This window comes from Hemiscyllium ocellatum, chromosome 15, assembly GCF_020745735.1.
Source record: "Hemiscyllium ocellatum isolate sHemOce1 chromosome 15, sHemOce1.pat.X.cur, whole genome shotgun sequence".
Classification (NCBI taxonomy): domain Eukaryota; kingdom Metazoa; phylum Chordata; class Chondrichthyes; order Orectolobiformes; family Hemiscylliidae; genus Hemiscyllium; species Hemiscyllium ocellatum.
Genome location: NC_083415.1, coordinates 17844867 through 17872591, shown reverse-complemented (window position 1 = coordinate 17872591; position 27725 = coordinate 17844867). Strand labels below are relative to the sequence as shown.

Here is a 27725-nt window from a genome sequence, read left to right as displayed (position 1 = left end):
CAGTCATGGAGATATACAGCATGGAAACAACTTGTCCATGCCGACCAGATATCCTAATCTACTCCTATTTTCCAGCAATTGGCCGATATCCTCTAAACCTTTCCTAGTCATGTATCCATCCAGATGCCTTTTAAATGTTGTAAATGTAGCAGCCTCCACCACTTCCTCTGGCAGGTCATTCCATTCATGCACCTTCCTCTGTGTGAAAGAGTTGCCTCTTAGATCCATTTTAAATCTTTCCCCTCTCACCCTAAGCCAATGCCTTCTAGTTCTGGACACTCCAACCCAGCGAAGTATCACTGAATAGCCAAGTCCAATTTTCCCCTGCCTACAACATCCATACTGTTATAAACTCTGGCATTGCTACTACTGCACTAAGTCAAATCACTTAACTGAGCACAAAACTTCTAAACCTATACAGCTTATCACGGAAGCAGAAAAACTTGAAATATTTCAAAATGCAGAGGAGAGTTATCATATTTGAGAGTTATCAACTATGCTTCTTGCAGAATGGTCTTTATTGCCTCAAAATTCCCGATCATAACTGAAAACAGTGAAAACTCTTTTACCCTCATTTGCTTCTTATGGAATCCCTCCCGGATCGAAGATGGCTCTCTGCTATTCTAGATTGTGAATCCCAAGACGACTAAATGATTAAATAATAAACAACAAACCCTGTCATGGTAAGGCAAGTGTTACTCATTAAAGATTTGCTACAAATACTGGAAGATAGATACTTGAAAATATCTTCGCCTGCTTGGCACACTCTCCTCATTCCTGATGAAGGGCTTATGCCCGAAACGTCGAATTTCCTATTCCTTGGATGCTGCCTAACCTGCTGTGCTTTAACCAGCAACACATTTTCAACTTGAAAATATCTGTTCAGAAGTCACTCAAATTTGAAAATGTACTGACGTTTTTACTTGGCCGTGGCTAAAGAATAAAGCTTCTGCACAGACTAATACACAAAATCAAAATTTATATTTAAAAAAAAATCAGTATCACAATGACAATCAGCATTATATTTGTGTTATCACAAATATAATGTGTTAAAATTAGCTTTACTCAAAGTGAAACGTCTTTAAACTTCAAATATATCTTGCAAAATCACTTGCTTTCAAGAGATCATGTTGAAGGAAGGAGAATTTCTCTGTAGTTTTACGTCTGAAGAAAGTGCTCTATTTTAATTTGGAACAACAAAGTGATACTGATATATAACTAAGCTTGAATAAGTTGATCAGCAAATTAAGAATGCACGAAAGTGTTTTTTGTGTTAACGAATGAAAATGCTTAATACAGCATTCAAATGTGTATTGCTCTGGCATTTACGACAATACACAAAATCAGCTCCCTAATCCTGCAAAAACAATTAGCATGTTATTTATTCTACAAAGTTACAAACTTAACGTTAACTAAGGGCCCTTATTTTCAAATTAGGTTGCTTCAGCAAAAGTTGTTACTCCATGATGACCATCCACAATGCAGTCATTTACAGAAAATATTACATTCAGATTTCATAAAACAATACCACAAAGGACATTTAAACGTGAATAAATAAGTTTGGGAGAAGATTTGTAGCTCAGGTGCTCGTTGTCGTGGTTCTGTTCGTGGGAATTTGTGTTGCAGACGTTTCGTCCCCTGTCTAGGTGACATCCTCAGTGTTTGGGAGCATCCTGTGAAGCACTTCTGTGATGTTTCCTCCGGCATTTATAGAGATTTGTATCTGCCGCTTCCGGTTGTCAGTTCCAGCTGTCCATTGCAGTGGTCGGTATATTGGGTCCAGGTCAATGTGCTTATTGAGATAATCTGTGGATGAGTGCCATGCCTCTAGGAATTCCCTGGCTGTTCTCTGTTTGGCTTGTCCTATAATAGTGGTGTTGTCCCAGTCGAACTCATGTTGCTTGTCATCTGAGTGTGTAGCTACTAAGGATAGCTGGTCATGTCCATATGACCATAAGACATAGGAGTGGAAGTAAGGCCATTCGGCCCATCGAGTCCACTCCACCATTCAATCATTGCTGATGGGCTTTTCAACTCCACTTACCAGCATTCTCCCCGTAGCCCTTAATTCCTTGTGACATCAACAATTTATCAATCCCTGTCTTGATGACATGTAGCGTCCCGGCTTCCACTGCACTCTATGGCAATGAATTCCACAGGCCCACCACTCTCAGGCTGAAGAAATGTCTCCGCATTCTGTTCACCCCCTCTAATTCTAAGGCTGTGTCCACAGGTCCTAGTCTCCTCGCCTAATGGAAACAATTTCCAAGCATCCACCCTTTCCAAGTCATGTATTATCTTGTAAGTTTCTATTAGAACTCCCCTTAATCTTCTAAACTCCAATGAATACAATCCCAGGATCCTCAGCCGTTCCTCATATGTTAGACCTACCATTCCAGGGATCATCCGTGTGAATCTCCGCTAGACACGCTCCAGTGCCAGTATGTCCTTCCTGAGGTGTGTGGACCAAAACTGGACACAGTACTTCAAATGGGACCTAACCAGAGCTTTATAAAGTCTCCGTAGCACAACAGTGCTTTTATATTCCAAACCTCTTGAGAAAAATGACAACATTGCATTCACTTTCTTAATCACGGACTCAACCTGCATATTTACCTTTAGAGAATCCTCGACTAGCACTCCCAGATCCCTTTGTACTTTGGCTTTACGAATTTTCTCACCGTTTAGAAAGTAGTCTATGCTTTTATTCTTTTTTCCAAAGTGCAAGACCTCGCATTTGCTCACGTTGAATTCCATCAGCCATTTCCTGGACCACTCTCCCAAACTGTCTCGATCCTTCTGTAGCCTCCCCACTTCCTCAGTACTATCTGCCAATCCACCTAACTTCGTATCATCGGCAAACTTCGCTAGAATGGCCCCAGTCCCTTCATCCAGATCATTAATATATAATGTGAACAGCTGCGGCCCCAACACTGAACCCTGGGGGACACCGCTTGTCACCGGCTGCCATTCCGAAAAAGACCCTTTTATCCCAACTCTCTGCCTTCTGTCAAACAGCCAATCCTCAATCCATACCAGTAGCTCACCTCGAACACCATGGGCCCTCACCTTGCTCAGCAGCCTCCCGTGTGGCACCTTATCAAAGGCCTTTTGGAAGTCTAGATAGACCACATCCACTGGGTTTCCCTGGTCTAACCTACTTGTCACCTCTTCAAAGAATTCCGACAGGTTAGTCAGACACGACCTCCCCTTACTAAATCCATGTTGACTCGTTCTAATCAGACTCTGCTCTTCCAAGAATTTAATGATGGATTCCAGAACTTTACCAACAACCGAGGTTAGGCTAATTGGCCTATAATCTTCCATCTTTTGTCTTGATCCTTTCTTGAACAAGGGGGTTACAACAGCGATCTTCCAATCATCCGGGACTTTCCCTGACTCCAGTGACTTTTGAAAGATCTCAACCAATGCCTCCACTATTTCCTCAGCCACCTGTCTCAGAACTCTAGGATGTATCCCATCGGGGCCAGGAAATTTATCAATTTTAAGATTTTTTAGCTTTTCTAGCACTCTCTCTTTTGTAATGGCAACCATACTCAATTCAGCCCCCTGACTCCCTTTAATTGTTGGGATATTACTCATGTCTTCCACTGTGAAGACTGACACAAAGTACTTGTTAAGTTCTCTTGCTATTTCCTTACCTCCCATCACTAGGCTTCCAGCATCAGTTTGAAGTGGCCCAATGTCTACTTTTGCCTGTCGTTTGTTTCTTATGTATTGAAAGAAACTTTTACTATCATTTCTAATATTACTGGCTAGCCTACCTTCACATTTGATCCTCTCCTTCCTTATTTCTCTCTTTGTTATCCTCTGTTTGATTTTGTGGCCTTCCCAACCTTCTGATTTCCTACTGCTCTTGGCCACTTTATAGGATTTCCCTTTTTCTTTAATACATTTCCTGACTTCCTTTGTCAGCCATGGCTGTCTAATCCCTCCCCGGATATTCTTTCTTTTCTTGGGGATGAACCTCTGTACACTGTCCTCAATTATACCCACAAACTCCTCCCATTTTTTGCTCTACTGTCTTCCCCACTAGCCTCTGCTTCCAGTCTATTTTTGTCAGTTCCTCTTTCATGCCCTCATAATTACCTTTATTTAACTGTAACACCATTGCATCTGATTTTGCCTTCTTTCTTTCAAACTGCAGACTGAACTCTACCATATTATGATCGCTGCTTCCTAAGGGTTCCCTTACTTTAAGATCTTTTATAAAGTCTGGTTCATTACAAAGCACTAAGTCTAGAATAGCCTGCTCCCTTGTGGGCTCCATGACAAGCTGTTCCAAAAGCCATCCTGCATGAATTCCCTTTCTTTGGATCCACTGGCAACATTATTTACACAGTCCACCTGCATATTGAAGTCTCCCATGATCAGTGACCTTGCCTTTCCGACATGCCTTCTCTATTTCCCGGTACATGTTGCATCCCTGGTCCTAACCACTGTTAGGACATTTGGTTTTTTTGCCTTTGTGGTTCCTCAGTTCCACCCACACAGACTCCACATCATCCGACGCTTTGTCATTCAGTGCCATAGATTTAATTTTGTTCTTAACTAACAAGGCAACCCCACCCCCTCTGCCCACCTCCCTGTTTTTTCGATAAGTTAAAAATCCTTGGATGTTTAACTGCCAGTCCTGACCCCCCTGTAACCACGTCTCTGTGATGCCTACCACATCATAATCATTCTCTATGATCTGTGCCATTAGTTCATCTGCTTTGTTACGAATGCTGTGAGCATTCAGGTAAAGTGCCTTAATGCAATCTTTATTAGAGACATTGGAAGTCATAAGATGTCCTAAGTTATCCTTCCTTTTTGCTGCATTCCCAGTCTGCCTCGAGTTTAAATCTGCCTGCACATATGCTACCCTGTTGTTTATCTTTCCATTTAACTTCATACTCCCTGTCGCTTTCACTTTCCCTTCCCCCCCAACTCAGAAGTTTAAAATCCTACCGACCACCCTATTTATCCTCTTCGCTAGAACATTGGTACCTGATCGATTCAGGTGGAGACTGTCCCAACAGTACAGATCCCCCCGGTTCCAAAACTGATGCCAATGCCCCATGAAGTGGAATCCCTCTTTCCTACATCAATCCCTTAGCCACGTGTTTACTTCCCTAATTTTCTTATCCGTATGCCAATTGGCACGTGGCTCAGGCAGTAATCCGGAGATTATGACCCTTAAGGACCTGTACTTCAATTTCTTTCCTAGTGCTTGATAATCCCCAAACAGGTCCTCCACCCTAGCTTTGCCTATGTTGTTAGTACCAACATGGACTACAACAACTGGATCTTCCCCCTCAAGCTCCAATATCCTTTCACTACATTGGTTTTGCTCATGTAATGCAAAATCCCATGCAAGGACTGCACAAAACACTACATAGGACAAACAGGAAGACAGCTAACGATCCACATCCATGAATACCAAGTAGCCACAAAACGACACGACCAGCTATCCTGAGGAGCCACACACTCAGATGACAAGCAACATGAGTTCGACTGGGACAACACTACCATTATAGGACAAGCCAAACAGAGAACAGCCAGGAATTCCTAGATGCATGGCACTCATCCACAGATTCAATCGATAAGCACATCAACCTGGACTCAATACACTGGCCACTGCAGCGGACGGTTGAAACTGACGACCGGAAGCGACAGATACAAATCACTATAAATGCCAGAGGAAACGTCACAGAAGCGCTTCACAGGATGCTCCCAAGCACTGAGGATGTCACCTAGGCAGGGAACGAAACGTCTGCAACAAAAATTCCCAGCTCGGCGAACAGAACCACAACAAGAATAAACAAATCATTCTAAATAAATTAGAGGTAAAAACACTGCATGTTCAAAACCAGATGCTACCCACTGATCTTATCACAAAGCATTGCACTTAAAGGTCATGCACATCACTGACTGATCAATTTTCACACCGTTAATGGTCACACACTGAAATTTATACAGATTTGACAGCAAATTGCGAGTTTTTTTTAACTACATCTTACTTCCCTAATTTCTGATGGCAAAAATGGCAACTGTTTAAATCTAGTATGGTTACACTTGTGATTCGTTTTCAAAATACTGACTGATCACCACTACTATTCGCATTTCAGCAAAAACTAACAGCTTTGAACCATGTGCAACTGAACTATATTTTGTCTTTTTCAGTAGAAATAGCAATTTAAAAAGAGGTTGACGTTGGTAGTCCCCAACAGGAGGTGGAGGTGGAGGAAGGAGCAATGTGAAGCGACAGATTAAAAGTATCACTCAAGTCATTGTACATTCCTGTCAGTTTGATTCCCACAAAGAATAATTGTGAGTTTGAAATATTCATAGTATGTGGCTTGATCAGTGAACAATTTCCAGAACCTTTTCTGTGGTTATGACTATCAGCATAATACAGGGTGGTGGATAGGACAGTGTGGAGTTTGATATGATGAATTAAAGAACATTAAATAAACACTGCATTCTATAGATCTATTAAACACATTGGTTCAAGATGTGTTTCTCTTCTAATATAGTGATAATAGTACAGCAAAGAACAAAACTGAAGGATATATTTCGCTCAAATACTATTTTCCATTATCTCAGCATTGCCAATATAGAAAATATGCCGAGTGACAGATTTATGTTTATCTAATTAATTTAATTGCATGCTTTTTATTCAACATATAATTTTTACAGTAGACAATTTATAATTTGCAAACACACAGATGATTCAAAATTGCATTGTGGTCCACAACTTTATATAACAATACACATTTATCTATCATCTATGCATCAAAAAAAATAAGCGTAAGAAAATAGAATAGTAAGCCAAGAGGAGGAAAATTAAGAGGAGTAGCCTACAGGAAGGTTAACAGGATGATTTTTAAGGAAGAGCTTTTTAAGCAATGAGATTTATGGTGACCTTGTAGCCATTGTTGATTGTGGTAAAAGCCCATCTGGTTTACAAATATCCTTTAGGTAAGAAAATCTGCCGTCCTGACCTGTCTGATCCACAATGTAACTGACTCTTTACTGCCCTCAGAAATGGCCGAACAAGCTACTCAGTTCAAGGGAATAGCAATAAATCTGCCTCTTGCCAGCAATTTACACATCCCATGCAAGAACAAAAAACAGATTTTAAAAGAGCTGAGGCAGTTGAAGGCTTTAGTACCTTTGGTTGTGCAAAAGAAGGAATTCAAAAAAGATGTGTCAGGAAACGGAACCTCTGGGAGGGGAAAGAACATTGCAAGCACCTGTACTTACAGAACCGGAAAATGTTATGGGAGTAAGTATTCATAGACTAGAAGATGATTTCGAATTGAATCTGTTACTAAATGAGAAACCCATACACAATGATAACAATAATGTCAAGTAAATAGAATTTAGTGAAACATGACATTTATGTGATGCAGGTTACTGAGGGGTGAGGAAGGGAGTCCAACCAGAAAAAAAACATTACATTCCAGGATAGAGATGCTGAGATAAGCAGGTGACAAAAGTCACACACAAAATCTCAAGGTTAGAAAAGTGATGTTAGAAAGTGGATGGGCAGAATGTTATGAAGGAAGGTACATGAATTACATATTTTAACATCATTTGTTTTAAACTATTTTGGATTTTAAGTTAATAGCATTTAGATTTTGGTCAATATATGAAGTGGTTTAATAATTAACTTGTTGGTCTTACTGAAGGCATGATTTTAAACTAATATATGGCAAACAGCAGGTGATTGCCCTTCTGGAGTGATAATGGGAATTTGTTTGCATTTGCAATGCTTTACTATCAGGGTGTAATTATTGAGAGGCATTAGCTTGTTTTTGGTTTAAAATAACCAAAAACTGCTTTCAGAAGTTTGTAAAAGACATGCTGGGTTTAACCTGGGTCAGATGGAAAAAGTTTTTCTGGAGAAATTATCTCAGAACATTTATATGTAGAATAAGTACCTTGGGGGGAGGGCTTCAAAGATGTGGATCATTGGGATGTTTTCCAGGGAAGGTGGGACCTATACTAAGGAGGATGGGTTGCACCTAAGCTGGAGGGGCACCAATATCCCGGTAGGGAGGTTGTGTAACTCGGAAGGGTTAAACTAGTGGAGGATGGGAACTGGAGCAACAGGTCAGTAAATATAAAAACTGGGGAAGAGCTTGAGACTAAGACAAATACAGCTAAGAGGAAGAGCAGTTGCTGAGCTCAGCAGAACTGGAGGCTTAGTCGTACTTGCTTCAACGCAAGAAGCATAATAGGTAAGACAGATGAACTTAAAGACTGAATTAATGCATGCAATCATGTTGTTGCTATCACAGAGGCATATTGGAAAGAAGGACAGGATTGACAGCTTAACTTTCTGGAATATTGACATGTTAGATGTGAGAGAGAGACAGAAGGAAGCAAAAGAGGTGTGTTGAGGGAGGACACCCTGGAGGGATCTTGTAGCAAGGCATTCTGGGTAGAGCTCAGGAATAGGAAAGGTGCAGTTACAATGCTGCGATTGTACGACAGGCTTCCCAGCTGCTAGCCAGAAATAGAGGGAGAGATACATAGTCAGATTCTGGAAACATTTGAAAATAACAGGATTGTTGTGGTGAATGATTTTAACTTACCTCATACAGACTGGGACTTTAGTGCCAGGGGCTTGGCTGGTGACCAGTTTGTTAGGTGTATCCAGGAGGGTTTGTTTGAAACTATAGGTGGATAGACCAATGAGGGAGGGGGCCATACTGGACCTAGCAAAGGGAACTGAACCTGGCCAGGTGATCAAAGTTTCATCAGAGGATCACTTTGGGAATATTGACCATAAGTTTTCAGATACTTTTGGATAAGGACAAGAGTGGATCTGAGATAAATGTGTTAAATTGGGGGAAAGGCCAACAATAACTACATTAGGCAAGAACTGGAAAATATGGATCGGCTGTTTGAGGATAAATCCACATCTGGCATGTGGGAGTCTTTTAAAGACCAGTGATTAGAGTGCAGATCAGGTGTGTTCCTGTAAAAATGTAGGACAAGAAGTGCAGGATTCGTGAACCTTGGATGATATGGGAAATTACCAGCTTAGTCAAAAAAAAGGAAGTATACCTAAGATGTAGTCGACTAAACATAGACAAAGTCCTTTAAGAATATAGAGCAAGTAAAAGAGAGCTTAAATGGGGTGTCAGGTGGGCTAAAAGGGGCCATGGAACATCCTTGGCAAGTACAGTTAAGGAGAATCACAAGATATTTGACACATATACTAGGAGCAAGGGGGTAGCTCAGGGAACAATACGCACACTCAAGAATTAAGGAGAGGTGTTATATCTGGAGCCAGAGGAAGTGGGTGAGATCCTTAATGAGTACTTTACATTGGTATTCACCGAAGAGAGGGATATGAGAAATGTTGAGGTGAGGGAAATGTGTGCGCATATGCTCTGGCAGGTCAACACAATGAAGCAGAAAATGTTGGGTGTCTTGAAATGCTTTAAATTAGACATGTCCTCAGAGCCAGATGGGTTCTACCCAAGGATACTGTCGGAGGCAAGTGAGGAAATAGCCTTAACGTATATCTACACACCTTCTTTGGCCTCAGGTGAGGTTCCAGACAACTGGAGAATGACCAATGTTGTTCATTGGAATAAGAAGCAAAACAAAGATAATCCAGTAATTATAGCCTGGTAAGCCTGACGGCAGTGATGGGAAAGTGTTGGGGAGAATACTGAGAGACAAGATTTATCCATATTTAGAAATGAATGTATTAGTTAATGATAGATAGCATGGGTTTGCAGGGGGAAGGTCGTGTCTCATCAACTTGATCGAGTTTTTTGAGGAGGTGACAAAAATGTTTGACAAGGAAAGGACAATGGAGGTTTCCAAATGGACTATAATAAGATATTTGATAAAGCACATGGCAGACTGGTACAAAAGATGAGTCTCATGGGACCCAGGGTGTGCTGGCTATTTGGATGCAGAATTGGCTTTGTCAGAGAAGAAAGAGCAGCAGTGGAAAGATGCTTTGTGAAATGGAAATCAGTAACTAGTGGCATTCCATGGGGATCAGTGTTAGGACCTTTGTTGTTTGTATATATAAATAAATGCCCTGGAGGAAAATGTAAGTGGTCTGATTAATACATTTGCGGAGTTACAGATAGTGAGGAAGATTGTCAAAGGAGACAGTGGGATATACATAGATTGCATATTTGGACAGAATATTGACAGATGGAGTTTGATCCAGGCAAATGCAAGGTGATGCATTTTGGAAGATCAAATGCAGGTGCAATTTATACAATAAATGGCAGAAGCTTTAAGAGCTGCCATACAGAAGGATCTGGGCATACAGGTCCACAGATCCCTCAAAGTGGCAAAACAGATGGACAGGTTGGTCAAGAAGGCATACAGCAAATTTGCCTTCATCAGCTTGGGCACTAGACATAAAAAGTTGGCAAGTTATGTTACAGCTGTAAAAAACTTTAGTTAAGCCACACTTGGAATACTGTGTGCAGTTCTGGTCACCACGTTACCAGGAGAACACGGATGCTTTGGAGAGGCTGCAGAGAAGGTTTACCAGGATTTTACCTTGTTCTGGAGGGTTTTAGATACGAGAGATTAGATAAACCGCATTATATTCACTGGAAAGACAAAGGCTGAGAAGCGACCTGATAGAGGTCTGCAAACTTATGAGAAGAAAGATAGGGTGGGTAGTCAGAGGCTTTTTCCTAGAGTGGGAAGGTCAACTTCAAGAGGGCACAGGTTCAAGGTGAGACAGGTAAAGTTTAGGGGAGAAGGTGGTGGAAGCACGCAGGTTAGCAATGTTTATGGCATACCTTGATAGAGACATAAATGGGAGGTGAACAGAGGGACAGAAGCTACGTAGAGGCAATGAGAAGTGGGACTAAACAAGAACGAGGAATCGGCACAGACTTGATCAGTCAAGGGGCCTGTTCCTGTGCTGTATCGTTCTTTTTAAAATGATGCAATTTCATGTTTAGAAATCTTTCAAATTATGTTACATGTAACTAGCTCAGTTTTTCCTATTTAACTTCACTTCTTTTGGGTAATAAATTCAACTTTCTTGTTAAAACCGGATTTGCAGCATTGCATTATGCTTCAGTGAAACACTACCAAGTAAATTAGAAAAATATGATGTACCAATCTCGATGTGACTTGTTCACTAGTAACGTCAACCTAGATCACAACTTGGAATTGCATTAATAGAATACTGGAGCAGAATTCGCTTATTGTTTAAATAGACAACTTTACATTAGTTTGCAAAGGAACATGAAAGGAGAAGGGGGAGCAAAAATTCCAAAATTAAATTATTTGATGCATGTGGATAAAGTCACTCGCACAAATTTGAGGAGTAAAATCATCTGCTCCAATGATTCAAATACTTGGTTTCTTGACACTCTTCTGCCACATTTCTAAACCCTATTTCAAGATCTTTGTTACTCTCCTGTTTTGATTCTATTTGTAATTAGTTCCAACATTTTATTTACCCATCTTCCTGATAAACTATAAAGAACAAGTAACAGTACAGCACAAGAACAGGCCCTTTGGTCCACCAACCCTGCATTGACACATGGCTCCTTTCTAAACTAAAAACATTCTGCCTCTATGAGATTCATAGCTTTTGTTCCTGCTTATTCATGTATCTGTCAATATGCCTCTTAATTATTGACAACATGTTTTCTTCTGCCACCGCCTCTGGCAGCACATTCCAGGCACTTATCGCCCACTCGGTAAAAAAACCTGCCTCTCGTACCTCCTTTAAACTTGCCCCCTTTTACCGTAAACCAACATCCCTTTGTAATTGACATTTCTACACTGGGATAAAGGCTCCCACTATCCATACCTCTCATAAATTTTGTAAACTTCTACATCACAACACAATAATTTATAAGTAAATAATTTCCACTCACATGTTAGCGTGTTATTTAAAACGTTATTTTATATCCTTACATGTACTCAAAAACATAATACTGGTAAGTAAATGCATGGTCCATAATTCCATCATAAACTTTCCCCTATTCACGATATTCTTTGGTATCTGATCCTTTCCCATTGTCATTCCTTTCCATTTCTTAGTACCAAAACAAAACTATTACCACAATAAGTAGAACAAACTTTTGTATAATAATCACATTGTGATGGCTCAACATAATTTGAAATAATCTTATGACAATGATCAACTGAAGCACATGCAAATAAAATCAATAATATTTATCTATATATTTATAAAATCGTGCATGACTTGTGTTCCAGGAGAATCTTACAGATTTTAATATTTACAAAATCTGGCTTATCCACACAATCTTCTCTGCTCTACTTGTAAAATGATAACCTCTCTCATCTTATACCACTCCTGTTACATTTCCAGATCTTTTCCAATTTTCTTCTCCTATATTTTTCAGTTCCACTTTTGAGGTTATACTCGAGAGTTTCAACTATTTGTGATCTTGCATATATCTTTGCTTGTCTCCATATTGAACAAGCATGAACAGCAAAAAGCATAGACATGATAAGATGACTGGCCTCCCTAATATTGTAACTCAATTTTTAAATGAATCAAAATGTTAACTTCATATCATAAAACTGTCTGAAAATGCTCAACGCAAATTTAAATGGACAAGATCATCAACAAATTGAATGCATTTTTGGATTTTAAGTGCAGCTGAATACATCTATTCAATCATCGTATGAATTGGTGTATCAAGTTATTGTCAACTCATTCTCACTGCACAGAACTGAAATATATCAAACCTCATACTTTTGCAGCAGTCATGCTGAAACATAACTGTTACACACATAGAAACAGTATCTAAGCTGACAGTTCAAGTAATCTTCAGTTATTAGCATTTTCCCTACTCAATTCATGAAGTATACTCCAAACACATACTTGGGACTTAACATGCAATTAATGTAGTGTGGCATCTCCTGGAGAGATGTCATGTTGAAGGCTAGTATCCAGAGAGAAAAATGTACATTGGAGACTGGTAAAAGAGCGAGAGGGGAAACTTCTTTGTGTAATGACAATTTAAGATCATTAGAAACAAAAGCAGGAATATGCCATTCAATAAGATCATGGGTGGTCCAAATGTAGAATCAATTCTACGTTTTACTTGCTCCAAACACCCACCACAATAACCTGAATTCCCCTGTGGATTAAAGAATTATCCATCAGAGACTTGAACATATTCAATGACCCAGCCTTTACTTCTCTACTCAGTCCTCTCAAGTAGAGAATTCCAAAGATTAACAACAGAGAAATTTCTCCTTTTCTCTATTCTAAAGGAGGATACCACTCCTGTGTAAACTGTGACCCTAGAATTAGATTTCTCCAGAAGAGGAAGCATTCTCTTAGCATCTATCCTATCAAGTTCCCTCAGTCTTTGATCTTGCAAAAGGAGCAACTCTCAGTCTTCCAAACTTGAGTACAGGCCCAACTTTTCTATGTAACTCTTTCAGGCCTTGAATCAGCCAAATGAACTTTGTGTGAATTGTATATCATTTCTCAAGTAAGAAGACTAAATAATCTTGGTGCAGCCTCACCATTGTCCTAAACAATTGAAGGAAGGCTTCCTTATTTTTACACACCTTGCAACAAAAGGCCAACAATTCATTTGGTTTTCCTAATTATTTGCTGATACTGTAAACATTTTGAGATTCACGCAGAAGGACATTCTGATAATTCTGCACCACAACATTCTGCAGTCTCTCAAATTAAATTCTGTTCTTCCCACTGTGTATATGAACGTAGGAATTAGATTGCACTTTCCCAACAACCCTGATATACTTTCATTCTCCTGCCTATCTGTGCCTTAAAACCTTTTTAAATTATCCCACCTCTACCAGCTTCTGAACTCAAATTCCAAAGGCACACAACTCTCTCAATGAAGACAATTATTTTCAACTCTATCCGAAAAGGGCAACCATCAACTTTATAAACAGTGCGCCCTAGTTCTTGTGCAAGAATAATCATCTTTTCCATGTGCACATTGTCAAGGTTATTCAGGATCTTATAAATTTCAATCAAGTCACTCCCTCACTCTTCTGCTGCTTTGCTTCCAACTTTGTTTTCAACCTATTTTCCCACCCTACATTAGCCGACTCGGTCTTCATCAGCTGGAACAAGCTCAGCCTGTCGGGCCTTTCCTCATAAAATTATCTGCACATTTTAGGTTTAAGAAAAGGAAAGCCACCCTTATCCTACGAGATCACAGGGCAGCTATGGTGGTGGGTTAACCCATCGGTCACCATGCCTCAGGCGAGGGGAGAGATTGAGAAGGACAGCCCTTCTTGGTAACCTCAGGTGGTGGGGGAATTCAACTCACAGTGTTGGCATCAATCTGCATTGCAAACCAGCCATCCAGCTGATTTCCTAGATGCCCCGCTCCTAACATTTTCCCAATGATGCTGGCTAAGCAAACTGACCTAGAGTTTCCTGCTTTCTATCTCCCTTTCTTAAATGTGCAGTTTTCTAACTCACTTGGAGCTGTTCAGCACCTATGGAATTTTGGAAGATTACAACAAATGAACCGACCATCTCTGTAGCCACTTATTTTAAGACCCTAGGATGCTGGCCAATTAGTCCAAAGGACTTGTCAGCCTTTAGACCTATTAATTTTATTAGAACCTTTTTCCCTAGTAATGTGATTGTTCTAAGTTCATCCTTCCCTTTTGCTTCTCGACTTTTTAAACAGTTCTCAGGATGCTTTCCTCCCATCCCAAGTCAGACACAAACTACTTGTCTGAGATCTTTACCATTAGTCTCAACTACCAAAACACCAATATGCCTGTTGCTACTCTTTTCTATACACTTATAAAATGTCTAATCGTTTTTATATCTCTTGCTAGCTTTCTCTCACCTACCAATTTCTGCATTATTACTTTTTAAATCATATTTTGTTGGTTTCTAAAATGTTTCTAAAATCGTATGGCATAGCACTAATCTTTGCAGCATTGCACTTTTTTTATTCAATACTATCTTAACACAATGATGCATCACTCTTGATACAATCTTCTTTTCTCCATGAACGATCACATTTACAATCATTAACGAATATCTCTCAACTGCTTTACTACCAACTTTCCTTTTAATCTATTTTCCATTTCCACATCAGTAATCTTTAGGTTGTAGGTTTGCTCGCTGAGCTGTAGGTTTGATATCCAGACATTTCATTACCTGGCTAGGTAACATCATCAGTGGTGACCTCCAAGTGAAGCGAAGCTGTTGTCTCCTGCTTTCTATTTATATCTTTCTCCTGGATGGGGTTCCTGGGGTTTGTGGTGATGTCATTTCCTGTTCATTTTCTATGGGGTTAATAGATGGCATCTAGATCTATGTGTTTGTTTATGGTGTTATGGTTGGAGTGCCAGGCCTGTAGGAATTCTCTGGCATGTCTTTGCTAAACCTGTCCCAGGGTAGATGTGTTGTCCCAGTCGAAACGGTGTTTTTTTTCATCCGTGTGTAGGGCTACGAGGGAGAGAGGGTCGTGTCTTTTTGTGGCTAGCTGGTGTTTGTGTATCCTGGTGGCTAACTTTCTTCCTGTTTGTCCTATGTAGTGTTTGTGGAAGTCCTTGCATGGAACCACCTATACAATGTATTCAAGAAGAATGGATACTCAAAAATTACAGTCCGCAGATTCCTCAAGAACAAACCACGATAAGCAGACTAAACACAGCCAGAAACCCTAACCACCTTACCATATATCAACGAAGTTTCAGAAATGACAGCCAGACTACTAAGACCCCTTGGAATCCTAGTCGCACACAAACCCACCAACACTCTCAAACAAAAACTAAAACTTAAAAAGACCCAGTATAACCCATGGACAAAACCAACGTCATCTACAAAATTCCATGCAAAGACTGCCACAAACACTACTTAGGACAAACAGGATGAAAGTTAGCCACCAGGATACACAAACACCAGCTAGTCACAAAAAGACACGACCCTCTCTCCCTCATAGCCCTACACACGGATGATAAAAACCACCATTGCGACTGGGACAATACATCTATCCTGGAACAAGCTAAGCAATGACATGCCAGAGAATTCCTAGAGGCCTGGCACTCCAACCATAACGCCAGAAACAAACACATAGATCTAGATACCATCTATCAACCCCTCAGAAAACGAACAGGAAATGACATCACCACAAACCCCAGGAACCCCATCCAGGAGAAAGATATAAATAGAAAGCAGGAGACAACAGCTTCACATCACTTGGAGGTCGCCACTGATGATGTTACGTAGCCAGGTAATGAAATGTCTGGATATCAAACCTACAGCTCAGCGAGCAAACCTACACCCTAAACCTCAACCTGAGCTACAAAACTTCACAAACCTTGCATTAGTAATTTTTGTCTTAATATGTTTGTAAATGACTTAAATTTAAGACCCTAGTTTCAGTTCCACATTTCTCAGTCTCAAAACAAATGTTAAATTCTATTACAACTCATTTTAAGGATCCTTTATTAGTTAATCCTACTTCATTAAATTCATACCATCAGGACAGAAGTAGGTCACTGAGCCATTGAGTTTGCTCTGTCGTTCAATGAGATTTGGGCTGATCCGATATTCCTCACTCCACTTCCCAGCCTTTTCCCAAAACAATAGATTCCCTGAAAATCTAACTATCTCAGGCTTGAATACACTGAGTAAACTAATTTCTATAGCCTCTGCCCTCAAAACTTCCACAGATTGATTACCCTCAGAGAAGATATTCCTCATCTCTATATAAACTGGCTGATCACCTACTCAGGTTACAGCTTCTGTTCTTTTCAGAAGGGGAACCATGTCAAGCTCCTCAAGAACATATATTTTACAATTAGGTGGCATCTGCTTCTTCTAAACTCCACTGAGTACAAGACCTAAACGATTCAACTTCTCCTAAAACAATCTCTCCATACCAGGATAAGCCCAGTTATCTTTCTCTGGATACCTATCGCATTCTCAGCTATGTTGCCCCCTGGACCCACCCACTTCCCATTTATCTCTCAGCCCCTTTGGGCCACCCCCTCAATCCTGATGAAGAGCTTATGCCCGAAACATCAACTCTCTTGCTCCTTAGATGCTGCCTGACTGGCTGTGCCTTTCCAGCACCACATACTTCGACTTTCTCTGGATAGCCAATATATCTTGCCTTAGCTAAGAGGACCAAAACTGTTCACAGCATTCCAGGTATAAACTAACTAGTACCTTGTACTGTTTGAACAAGACATGCCCACTTTTATGCTCCACTCCCCTTACCGCCAGGCAGCATGTGGCTTAGCACTGCTGCCTCTCAGCACCAAGGAGCCAGGTTCAATTCCACCCTCGGGTAACTGTCTATGTCTCACAGTCTAGGTGGGAATCTCTCCTTCCTGACTCTGTGTGAAGCTTACCGATTGAAAATTGAATTCAAAGTGGAATTTGAACCCATGCCCCCAGAACATCAGCCCAAGTTTCTGGATTACTAGTCCAGTGACATTACCATTATGCCAGCACCTCCCTTTAACTCAAACACACTCAAAGTCCAAGTAGAACCCTGCGAGCCAACAGATTCCCAGAGTACTGACACTGTTCTTTTAAGAATGTCATTTTCTGACCTTAGACTGACTGTTCCTGCCAATCAACACCCCCACCCCAGCTTTTTGTGATTTATGGACAAGGGCTCCCAAATACCACTTTGCTGTAGCTTCCTGCAATCTAAGTAACTAATATTCAACTCCTCTATTCTTCCTGCCAAACTCCATAGCTTCACATTTTCCCACGGTATATTCTAACTACAAAGTTTTTGCCTAATTGCTTAACCTGTTATATCGTTTTGCAGACTTCTTGTGTCATCCTAACTACTTGCCTTTCTCCCTTGTGTCATTTGTCAACTTGACTATAGTATATTCACTTCCAAGTCATTATTGTATTTTGTAAATAATTGTTAAGCCAAGCATTGATTCCTGTGACACTCCACGGGTTACAGGTGCACATCTTGAAAATGTCCCTGTTACCCCAACATCTATTTTTTATTAGTTAATCATTTCTTTAACCAAGCTAATATATTCCTCCCACCACCATTGGCACATACAGAGTCATAGAGATGTACAGACCCTTCGGTCCAACCTGTCCAAGCTGACCAGATATCCCAACCCAATCTAGTTCCACCTGCCAGCACCCAGCCCATATTCCTCCAAATCTTTCCTACTCATATACCCATCCAAATGCCTTTTAAATGTTGCAATTGTACTAGCCTCCACCACTTCCTCTGGCAGCTCATTCCATTCATATACTGCCCTCTGTGTGAAAACGTTGCCCCTTAGGTCCCTTTTATATATCCTTCTACTCTCACACAAAACCTACACCTTCTAGCTCTGGACTCCCCAACCCAGGGAAAAGACTTTGTCTATTTATCCTATCCATGCCCCTCATAATTTTGTAAACCTCTATAAGGTCACCCTTCAGCCGCCAAAGCTCCAGGGAAAATAGCCCCAGCCTGTTCAGCCTCTCCCTATAGCTCAAATCTTCCAACCCTGGCAACATCCTTGTAAATCTTTTCTGAACCCTTTCAAATTTCACAACATCCTTCTGATAGGAAGGAGGTCAGAATTGCACAACAGTGGCCTAACCAATGTCCTGTACAGCCGCAACATGACCTCCCAACTCCTGTGATCAATACACTGACCAATATAGGAAAGCATACCAAACGCCTTCTTCCCTATCCTATCTACCTGCAATTCCACTTTCAAGGAGCTATGAACCTGTACTCCAAGGTCTCTTTGTTCAGCAACACTCCCTAGGACCTTACCATGAAATGCATCAGTCCTGCTAAGATTTGCTTTCCTAAAATGCAGCACCTCGCATTTATCGGAATTAAACTCCATCTGCCACTTCTCAGCCCATTGGCCCATTTGATCAAGATCCCATTGTAATCTGAGGTAACCTTCTTCGCTGTCCACTACATCTCCAATTTTGGTGTCATCTGCAAACTTACTAACTATACACTTTATGCTCACATCTAAATCATTTATATAAATGACGAAAAGTAGCCTAATATGAGGTACATTATGCCTTCTCAAAATCCACTACTTTCCCTTTATGTATCCTGCTTGCTATGTCCTCAAAGAATTATACTAAATTTGTCTGGCATGACTTATGAAGCAAAGCTGGATCTACCTGACTATATTATTTCTAAATGCTCTATTACATCCTTTATAATACACTAACATATTCCAAATAATAGATGTTAAGCTAACTTGCCAATTGTCTTTTTTATTTCTCTTTTCTTTTTTGAGTAAGGGTATTACATTGGCAATTTTCCAATTACTTTTCCAGAATATAAGTGTATTCTTGGAAGATTACTATTTGTGCATCCACTATTTCAGTAGTTACGTAAATTAATATCCTGATGCTTCCCATCAAGTCTCAAGGACTTATTGGCCTTTAGCCCCATTAGCTTTCTTAGTACATTTTCTTTAGTGATAGTTATTGTGTTCATTTTATTTCCCCTTTTTCTCCTCAATCATTTTGTACTTTTGGAACATTATCAGTGTCTCCTACTGTGAAGCCTGGTGCAAAGTATTTGTTCAACTTCTCTACTATTTCCCAGTTCAGCATTAGTATTAACAACACTGGTCCTTAGAGACCTATATTCACTTTGGCCTTTCGCTTCCTCTTAGTATATTTAAAAAAGCACTTGATGTTAAGCTCAATATTTCTTGCTAGTTTACCTTTCAGGTTTATTTAATCCCTCATTTTTATTTTGGTCATTTTTTTGTTGTTTTATAAACTTTCCCAGTTCTCTGGCTTACCAGTAATCTTTGCCACGTTATACTTCTTCTTTCAGTTTGGTGTTAATCTTTAAATTCCTGATTAACCGTGGTTGGCTTATTCCCTTCCTAGAATCCTTCTTCATCACTGCGATGTGTGTACTTTTCAAGAGATGAACTATATTCTTAAAAGTAAACTATTGTCGCTCGAGTGTATTCACTGTGAAATCCTTTTCCTAGTCCATAACAACTAGTTCTGCCCTTATTTATTTGCAATTACCCTTACGTTTACTACAGCTGTTTCTGACCCAAATTCTCCTTTTCAAATTAAATGCTAAATTCTACTATGTATGGAAACTTTTTGAGGAGATCTTTTCCTCAGAGATCATTTAATAAACCTGTCATTATACATTACCAAATCCACAAAAGTCTAATCCATAGTTGGACCCACACCATATTGTTCAGGGAAACTGTCCAAATACACTATGCATTCTTCCTTGTGGTTACCTTACAAATCTAACAATACACCCAACATGAAGATTAAAGACACCCAGAGTGGCACGGTGGCTCCACAGTGATTATCAGTGCTGCTGCTTCACAGCACCAGGAACCCGGGTTTAATTTCAGCCTCTGGTGAGTGCAAACTCCACACCCCGTGTCTGCGTGCGTTTCCATCAGGTGGTCTGGTTTCCTCCCACAGTCCAAAGATATGCAGGTGAGGTTAATTGGTTATAAATTATGTTGGTGTTCAGGAATACGGAGGCTAAATGGATTAGTCATGGTAATTGCAGGATTTTGGACATATGGTAGGGATTTGTAGGATGCTCTATGGAGGATTGGTGCAGGCTTGACGGGCCACGTGGCCTCTTTCTGCACAGTAGGGATTCTGTGATTAATGTACTGTCTTAGTTACACAGCATCATGAACTTCTGATTTATTGTCTATCCTAGCATATCATAGAATCCCAGAATCTCTACAGGGTGGAAACAGGCCATTCAGCCCAATAAGTTCACACCAACCCTCCGAAGAGTAACCCACCCAGACCTATTCCCCTACTCTATTACTCTACCTGACTAATATACCTAACCTCCACACCTCTGAACACTATGGGCAATTTTGCATCGCCAATTCACCTAACCTGCACATCTTTGGATTGTGGGAGGAAACCAAATCATTCCTGAAGAAGGGCTTATGCCCGAAAACGTTGATTCTCCTGCTCCTCGGATGCTGCCTGGCCTGCTGTGTTTTTCCAGCACCACATTTTTCACTCTGGTCTCCAGCATCTGCAGTCCTCACTTTCTCCTTGGAAACCAGATCACCCAGGGAAACCCATGCAGACACAGGGAGGATGCGCAAACTCCACACAGATATGGCTACTGTTAAGGGGCCAAAAAGACTACTCCTGTTGATGTCTTCTCCCCACTGATATTTCTGATCTCCATCCTCATTTGGATTCTACATCGTCTCATCGAAGATCATTTCTTGCTATCATTTCTATTCCATCCTGTACCAACACTGCTACCCCACCACCCATTCCTTCCTGCCTGTACGTTTGAAAAGTCACTTACTCCTCAATACACAGTTCTCCACACTGACTTCTTTGTAACCATATCTCCATGACGGCTGCAAAATCATACCCATTAAATTCCATTTGTGCCATTAACTCATTATTTTGTTCAAAATACTATATGCATTCAAGTAAACAGCCATTCATTTTGCTAATCATTTTTTCCCTTCTTTGACTCTATTTGCTGACATTTTTCTATGTTTGTACACTTCCCCTTCCTGTTGCATGCTGGATATCATTATCCAAACATCTGCACTGTAATGCTGCTAATCATTTGTTTTGTAAGCTTACAGATCCCAATACCAGGTCTCAAATAGCCCATTACTCAGAGCTATTGTGCCCTCAGCCTGTTCCCTGTTTAGTTCCAAAAGGAATTTTAACAAACTGTTCAAAATACAACTTACAAATTCATCCCCCATGCATTTTTTTTCCATTGCTTTCAAACAATGTGTGTCTAAAAATCACGCAACAGCAGACTATAGTCCAACAGGTTTATTTGGAGGCACTAGCTTCCGAAGCGCTGTTTCTTCATCAAGTGAGGGTGAAGCAAGACCATAAGACATTGAATTTATAGCAAAAGATTGCAGTGTTATGCAGCTGAAATGATATATTGAACAAACCTAGACTGTTTAGTCTTTCATCTTTTAGAATGGCTTTGCTGGTTTGGGTTCTTTAATATGTAAACTCCAGAACTTCTTTTAAGTCACATTCTCAAGATAACAAAGTTCCATAACAAAAGATGACATCTTACCTCAGACAATGACTTAAAAGTGTGAGGTTAGAGTCTGTCTATATCCCAATCTTGAATCAGATTGGTTCTAATTCCAAAGTGGAATTTACAAAATATGACATGGATTGACTGCCGGTAGGTTCTGCATTTTTTTGAGCAAAATGGAATGTACATTAGCAAGATGCTCATCCTCATTCTTATCGATGAGGTTAAACACCTCACCAAGACCTTCCCTATGCCTCCACCTCTCACCTTTAAACAACCGCCAAACCTTAAACAGATCATTGTTTGCTGCAAATTGCCCAGCCTTCAGGACAACATTGACCACAACACCATACAGCCCTGTCATGGCAATCATGGCGCGTCAGAGTGTCGACACAGATACCACTATTACACGTGGGGACCATGTACGCAGCAGGTACTCGTGTGATTTGGTTTACGTTGTCTATCTCATATGCTGCAGGCAACGATGCCCCAAGGCATGGTGCATTGGCGAGACCAAGCATACGCTATGACAACAGACAAATGGACACTGCTGTTATGGCATGGGGTGAACTTCTCCTGCTAATTTAAACCTGCAACACAGCAATGATTTAACCAGTTCTGTAAACTGTTTAAATTCGACATGCCAAGAACTATCCCAAAAGTCACTATTTAAAGTACAAAAAATTTAAGAACTTCATTCTTTCGGTCTAACATAGAATATTAACTAACAACAATTTACAACTCCTTTCTCTAACCTATCTTTTACTTTCCCTTCTACAAAACTGGTCCGATAAAACCCCGATTAAGATTTATCCAGCAGTTCAAATTTCAAAAACCAGCCATTTGTCGAATCTTCTCTCTCGGTCTTCCTGTCTGCTTTTCTTCTTCTTAGGGATTTCTGTTTCACAGGTCATTGATAGATAAATGTACCTTTAAGAGAGCTATTCTCCAGGCAGTCTGCATGTGTTAATGGCTTGGCAGTTCTCCTCCAACTGTTCAATTTGTTTAATATTTATGCCCCAAAGCATCGGATTGTTTCATTGATTTTAATATTGTCGAAATACCAAGTTTAGACTTGATTGGAGTTTAATATCTTGGGACATAATTTAAACTGATGGGCTGAATTCGAATTTGTTTTCTTGTCTCATAGCCATCCAGGTAATGCTAGCTGCTGGACCAAATGTTACATTGTAAATTTTCCAGTGCTCTGTGTGCCTCTCTCTAAGTCCTTGCCAGCTTTCAACTCCCTTAAAGGTGTGATACCCCTTACACTTTTGCAACATTACGTAACAATCACCAGGCAGGGGTATTCCCTCCCAGTCAGAGGAACATTCAACGGTCAAGGACATTTGGCCTCGGACTTCAGGTGACCATCCTCCAAGGCAACAATGCAAAGTGGCCGAGCAGAGGCTGATAGCCAAGTTTGGTACCCACGAGGATGGCCTCAACCGGGACCTTGGGTTCATGTCACACTACAGGTGACCCCACTGCACTATTCTCTCTCTCTCTCACACACACACACACACACCCTTTCACAGGCTTATACCCGATCTCACACACAGACAGACACACACTTTACTAAGCTTGCACACATGCAAACACACACACTCATGTGTACTCATGCACACACGCACTCACATTAAAGTTTATAGGATGAATTTGTATTTGCAGAATTATACTTGCAGATACATTCTATTTTGCTCAAAAAATGCAGAACTTGCAAGCAGTCAATCCATGTCCTATTTTGTAAATTCCATTTTAGAAATAGAACCAATCTGATTCAAGATTGGGATACAGACAGACTCTAACCTCGCACCTTTAAGGGAATGTCTGAGCTGAGGTGCCACCTTTTGTTATAAAACCTGAAGTTATCTTGAGAATGTGACTTAAAAGAAGTTCTGGGATTTGCATATTAAAGAAGCAAAACCAGCAAACCTATTCTAAAAGATGAAAGACTTAACAATCCAAGTTTGTTCAATATATCGTTTCAGCTGCATGAAAATGTAATCTTTTGCCATAAATTCTGTGTCTTATGACCGTGCTTCACGACCACCTGAAGAAGAACCAGCGCTCCGAGAGCTACTGCTTCCAAATAAACCTGTTGGACTATAATCTGGTGTTGTGTGATTTTTAACTTTGTCCACCACAGTCCAACACTGGTTCCTCCAAATCATGGCTCCCATTTGTTTTGCAGTAACTTTGCTATAAACCCCAATTATTTTCTTGATTTATACTGTGCCCTACAGTAAACCTACTGGCCTACATATACAGAGCAACCCCCGGATTGACAGATCCGGTTCCACGTTTTCACTACCTGGCGTGGCAACTGTACCATTCAAGATCAGAGACAGTTACAGAGAGTGGGGAACTCGGCCCGGACAATCACAAAGGCCAACCTCTCAATTATAGAATCCATCTCCCAGGTCTGCTGTCAAGGTAAGGCCGCTAGCATTCTTAAAGATCCATCCCACCCTGGCAATGTTTTGCTACAACTTCTACCATCGGGAGAAGGTACAGATGCCTGCACACACAGAGTTTAGATTACAGTGGTGTTGGAAAAGCACAGCTGGTCAGGCAGTATCCGTGGAGCAGGAAACTCGACATTTCGGGCAAAAGCCCTTCATCAGGAATACTGGTTTTGTAACATTTTCTACCCTGTTAGAATACTGAATGGACTCACAAAGTCTTAACATTCGTCTGTACCTGCATTGTTGTTTTTTCTGCTGTTTACCTATTATTTGCTATCTATGATACTTAACTATGTGATCTGCCCGTATTGGTTGCAAGACAAAGCTTTTCACTGTGCCTCGGTACACGTGACAATAAATTCAATTCAATTACCAGCAGTTTACTGCATCCTGGACATATTATAGGAAACGTTATAGAACCAGGGCCCAGGAGGCTGCTGGGAAGGTATATTTCTTATTTTAAATGAATGGGTTCGCACCTATCTGCGGTTTCAGGCTTCTGTGGTGGGTCTTTGATCGTTCCCTCTGCAGGGGCAGGGGTACTACTATACTCCCAATGATGACTTCTTCCCTTCACTATTTCTTATCTCCATCGAAACAGATTCTACTTCTTGATCATCTGAATTCTCATTACTGGACTGATTTCACGATTTAATAAAAGAGTTCCTCAATCTCCTCCCCTTCCTTCCTGTCTTTACAAAATGCTGAACACCGTTGAATACTTAGCTCCCAGCCATGGTCATTTTTGCAACCATATTTCTACAATGGCAATCATATAACACATTTATTTGTATTTGTACTATTAATTTGCCCATCCTGCTATGTATGCTGTGCACATTCAGAGAAAGAATTTTTAGTCTGCCTTTTCACTATTCATCTCTATATCTAAAAGCATAGAAAATGGAAAAGTAACTAAAATGTACATTGGTGTTTTTGGTAAGACTTGGGATTAATTGGGAATAAAGGAATTACATAAATCTTGAACAAGTACTTTGCATCTGTCTGCAGTTTAGTGATAAAAGCATCTGAAGAATTACTTGCCAGTATACTCTTACGTTTGCATTCTGTTTCACCTGACACACTCTAGTCCTCATTATTAATATTGCAATCCTACATTACTGTTTCATCCTTTCTTATCAACTTTCTAAATTTCCCATCATATGAAACTTTTCTCCCACTAAAGTTATGTTTCAGTACTGGAGCAATTCTGTTTTCCATCTTATGAAAAGGACATCAAGGTACAGGAGATAGCATAAGTGTGGTGTATGTTTTATTTTATATTTAAATATTTCTCTATTAGATTAGTATTGAACGTTAACATTATGAAATTATTTCTCATCATTCTGTCAGTCAGAGTGATCTGTTGTTAGGCAAATATGTCTAATATTATAACGCACCTCTCTGTACAAAGGAGTTTAAAGTGATTCAAATAAAAGATGAAACTCCTAAGCTAGATCTGATGGTGATAATGTGGCTGTGGGAAGCTGGTCTATTGATATTTCCGAATCAACCTGCTCAGAGATGTTATTACACACCTCTGGAGCTGGTGGGACTTGAAGATGATCACGGATGAGGCTCCATGTGAACTCCAAAGTGGCAGAGAAACAGGGTTCCCTGTCACTGTACTGGCAAATGCAGCCACAACTCGAGGTCCAGGCCCTGCGGCCTCGCTGGTCCCTGGGCCGGTTGGGTTAGGTGAATGAAGCGGCTCAGACTGACTGAGGATAGACAGGAAGCCCGAGGGAAGGAAAAGGTACTGCCTCACCTGGTAGTTCAGCAACTCGCCCACGTCCATCACAGCACCGCCACAAGGAGAAGCTGACAGCCGCCTCCAGCCCTCACACACACCGCTCAGGGCTCTGCCACACTGCCGTAAAACAGCAACTGACACACTGCCGTATGTACCAACCGGTCGTAAATTTCTGTCAGTTGTCGTAAAGGCACCACATTCAGGTCAGGATGAACTTTAAAATTCTTGAGTTGAAACCATGGTAATTAATTAAACTTCCGAAGGGAAAGTTAGGATTGGTTTTAGTGATCTCTTCCAACAAATAAAAACCTGAAATAGATTTAAAAGCAGAACATTTTTGAACTATTCAGGGCAGCTTTTATTTTGTAGTGAAACAAATTTAATGTTTCAAGCTGATGATTTTTATCACACCTGGGAAGATTGTTAGATTTGAGGAAAGAGAGGTTAAAAACAAAAGGAAAGGTGAGGGTTACAGAATCAAAACTCATAGTGTGGCATCGAACTACATGATAAAACAGTTATTAATCAGAAACCAGAACTGTTCAGGGCCCAGCCACATTAGATTAGATTCCGTAGTATGGAAACAGGCCCTTAGGTCCAACAAGTCTACACCAACCCTCCGAAGAATAACCACCCAGACTCATTCCCCAAATTTACCTCGACTACTGCAACTAACACTATGGGCAATTTAGCATGGCCAATTCACCCAACCTGCACAGTTTTGGATTGTGGGAGGAAACCAGGGCATCCAGAGGAAACCCTTACAGACACGGGGAGGACATGCAAACTCCACACAGACAGTCACCCGAGGCTGGAATCAAACCCAGGAGCCTGGCTCTGTGATGCAGCAGTGTTAACCACTGACCCACTGTGCCACCCACATTACCTTAAAACAGGGAGAGCAACAAACATATTGCCATATGCCCCAAATGTTTGAAAGGATGTAATTGACTAAGAAAGAGATGAGATGTTCCTCAAATTTCCAGTGAACTTAAAGAGTCCACAACAGAGAAATAGAGGCAGAGTGGGAGCAGATGTGTTCAGCCAAATGACAACATACTGTATATGCATTATACTATATTCACAAACAACAAACATATATTAGGAATTGAGAGAAGTACAAGTACTGTTTCAGTGTCAGGTTGTGTTTTGGCTCCTTGATCTTGAGGAATTAAGAGAGCTGGTGTTGTAGCTTCTACTTTTCTATGTGAAATGATGGACTAGTAGTCCTAGGAGAGGATAGTTCCTTCAGAATAGTGAAAAGGGAAAGGAAGGGAATAAGGTGTGCTATTAACAATATGGGTGGTAGAAATAGTAAAGAATCATCATTGAAAGTGAACACTAATGGATTGGTGGTGAAGCTAAGATGGACCATAATATTATAACCTCTTATCAAAGTTAGAAACTATATTAATAAGTCTTCATCTGTCCAGACTGTATTTATTGATCAGTTCGAAGTTTGCATCTGTTGGTGCAATTATTTCTTAAGTAATGCCTAGGTACCTG

General features: G+C 40.5%; 1 protein-coding gene across 1 annotated transcript in view; it reads right to left on the bottom strand.

Annotated features, from left to right (window-relative positions):
* Window positions 1–26336, bottom strand: part of ctnnbl1 (catenin, beta like 1) — a 177624-nt gene extending 151288 nt beyond the window's left edge. The window contains exon 1 of the mRNA XM_060836293.1: window positions 26235–26336. Coding sequence (XP_060692276.1) covers window positions 26235–26264 — 30 coding nt within the window. The 5' untranslated portion in view covers window positions 26265–26336. The remainder of the gene's footprint in view (window positions 1–26234) is intronic.
* Window positions 26337–27725: the final 1389 nt, after the last annotated feature.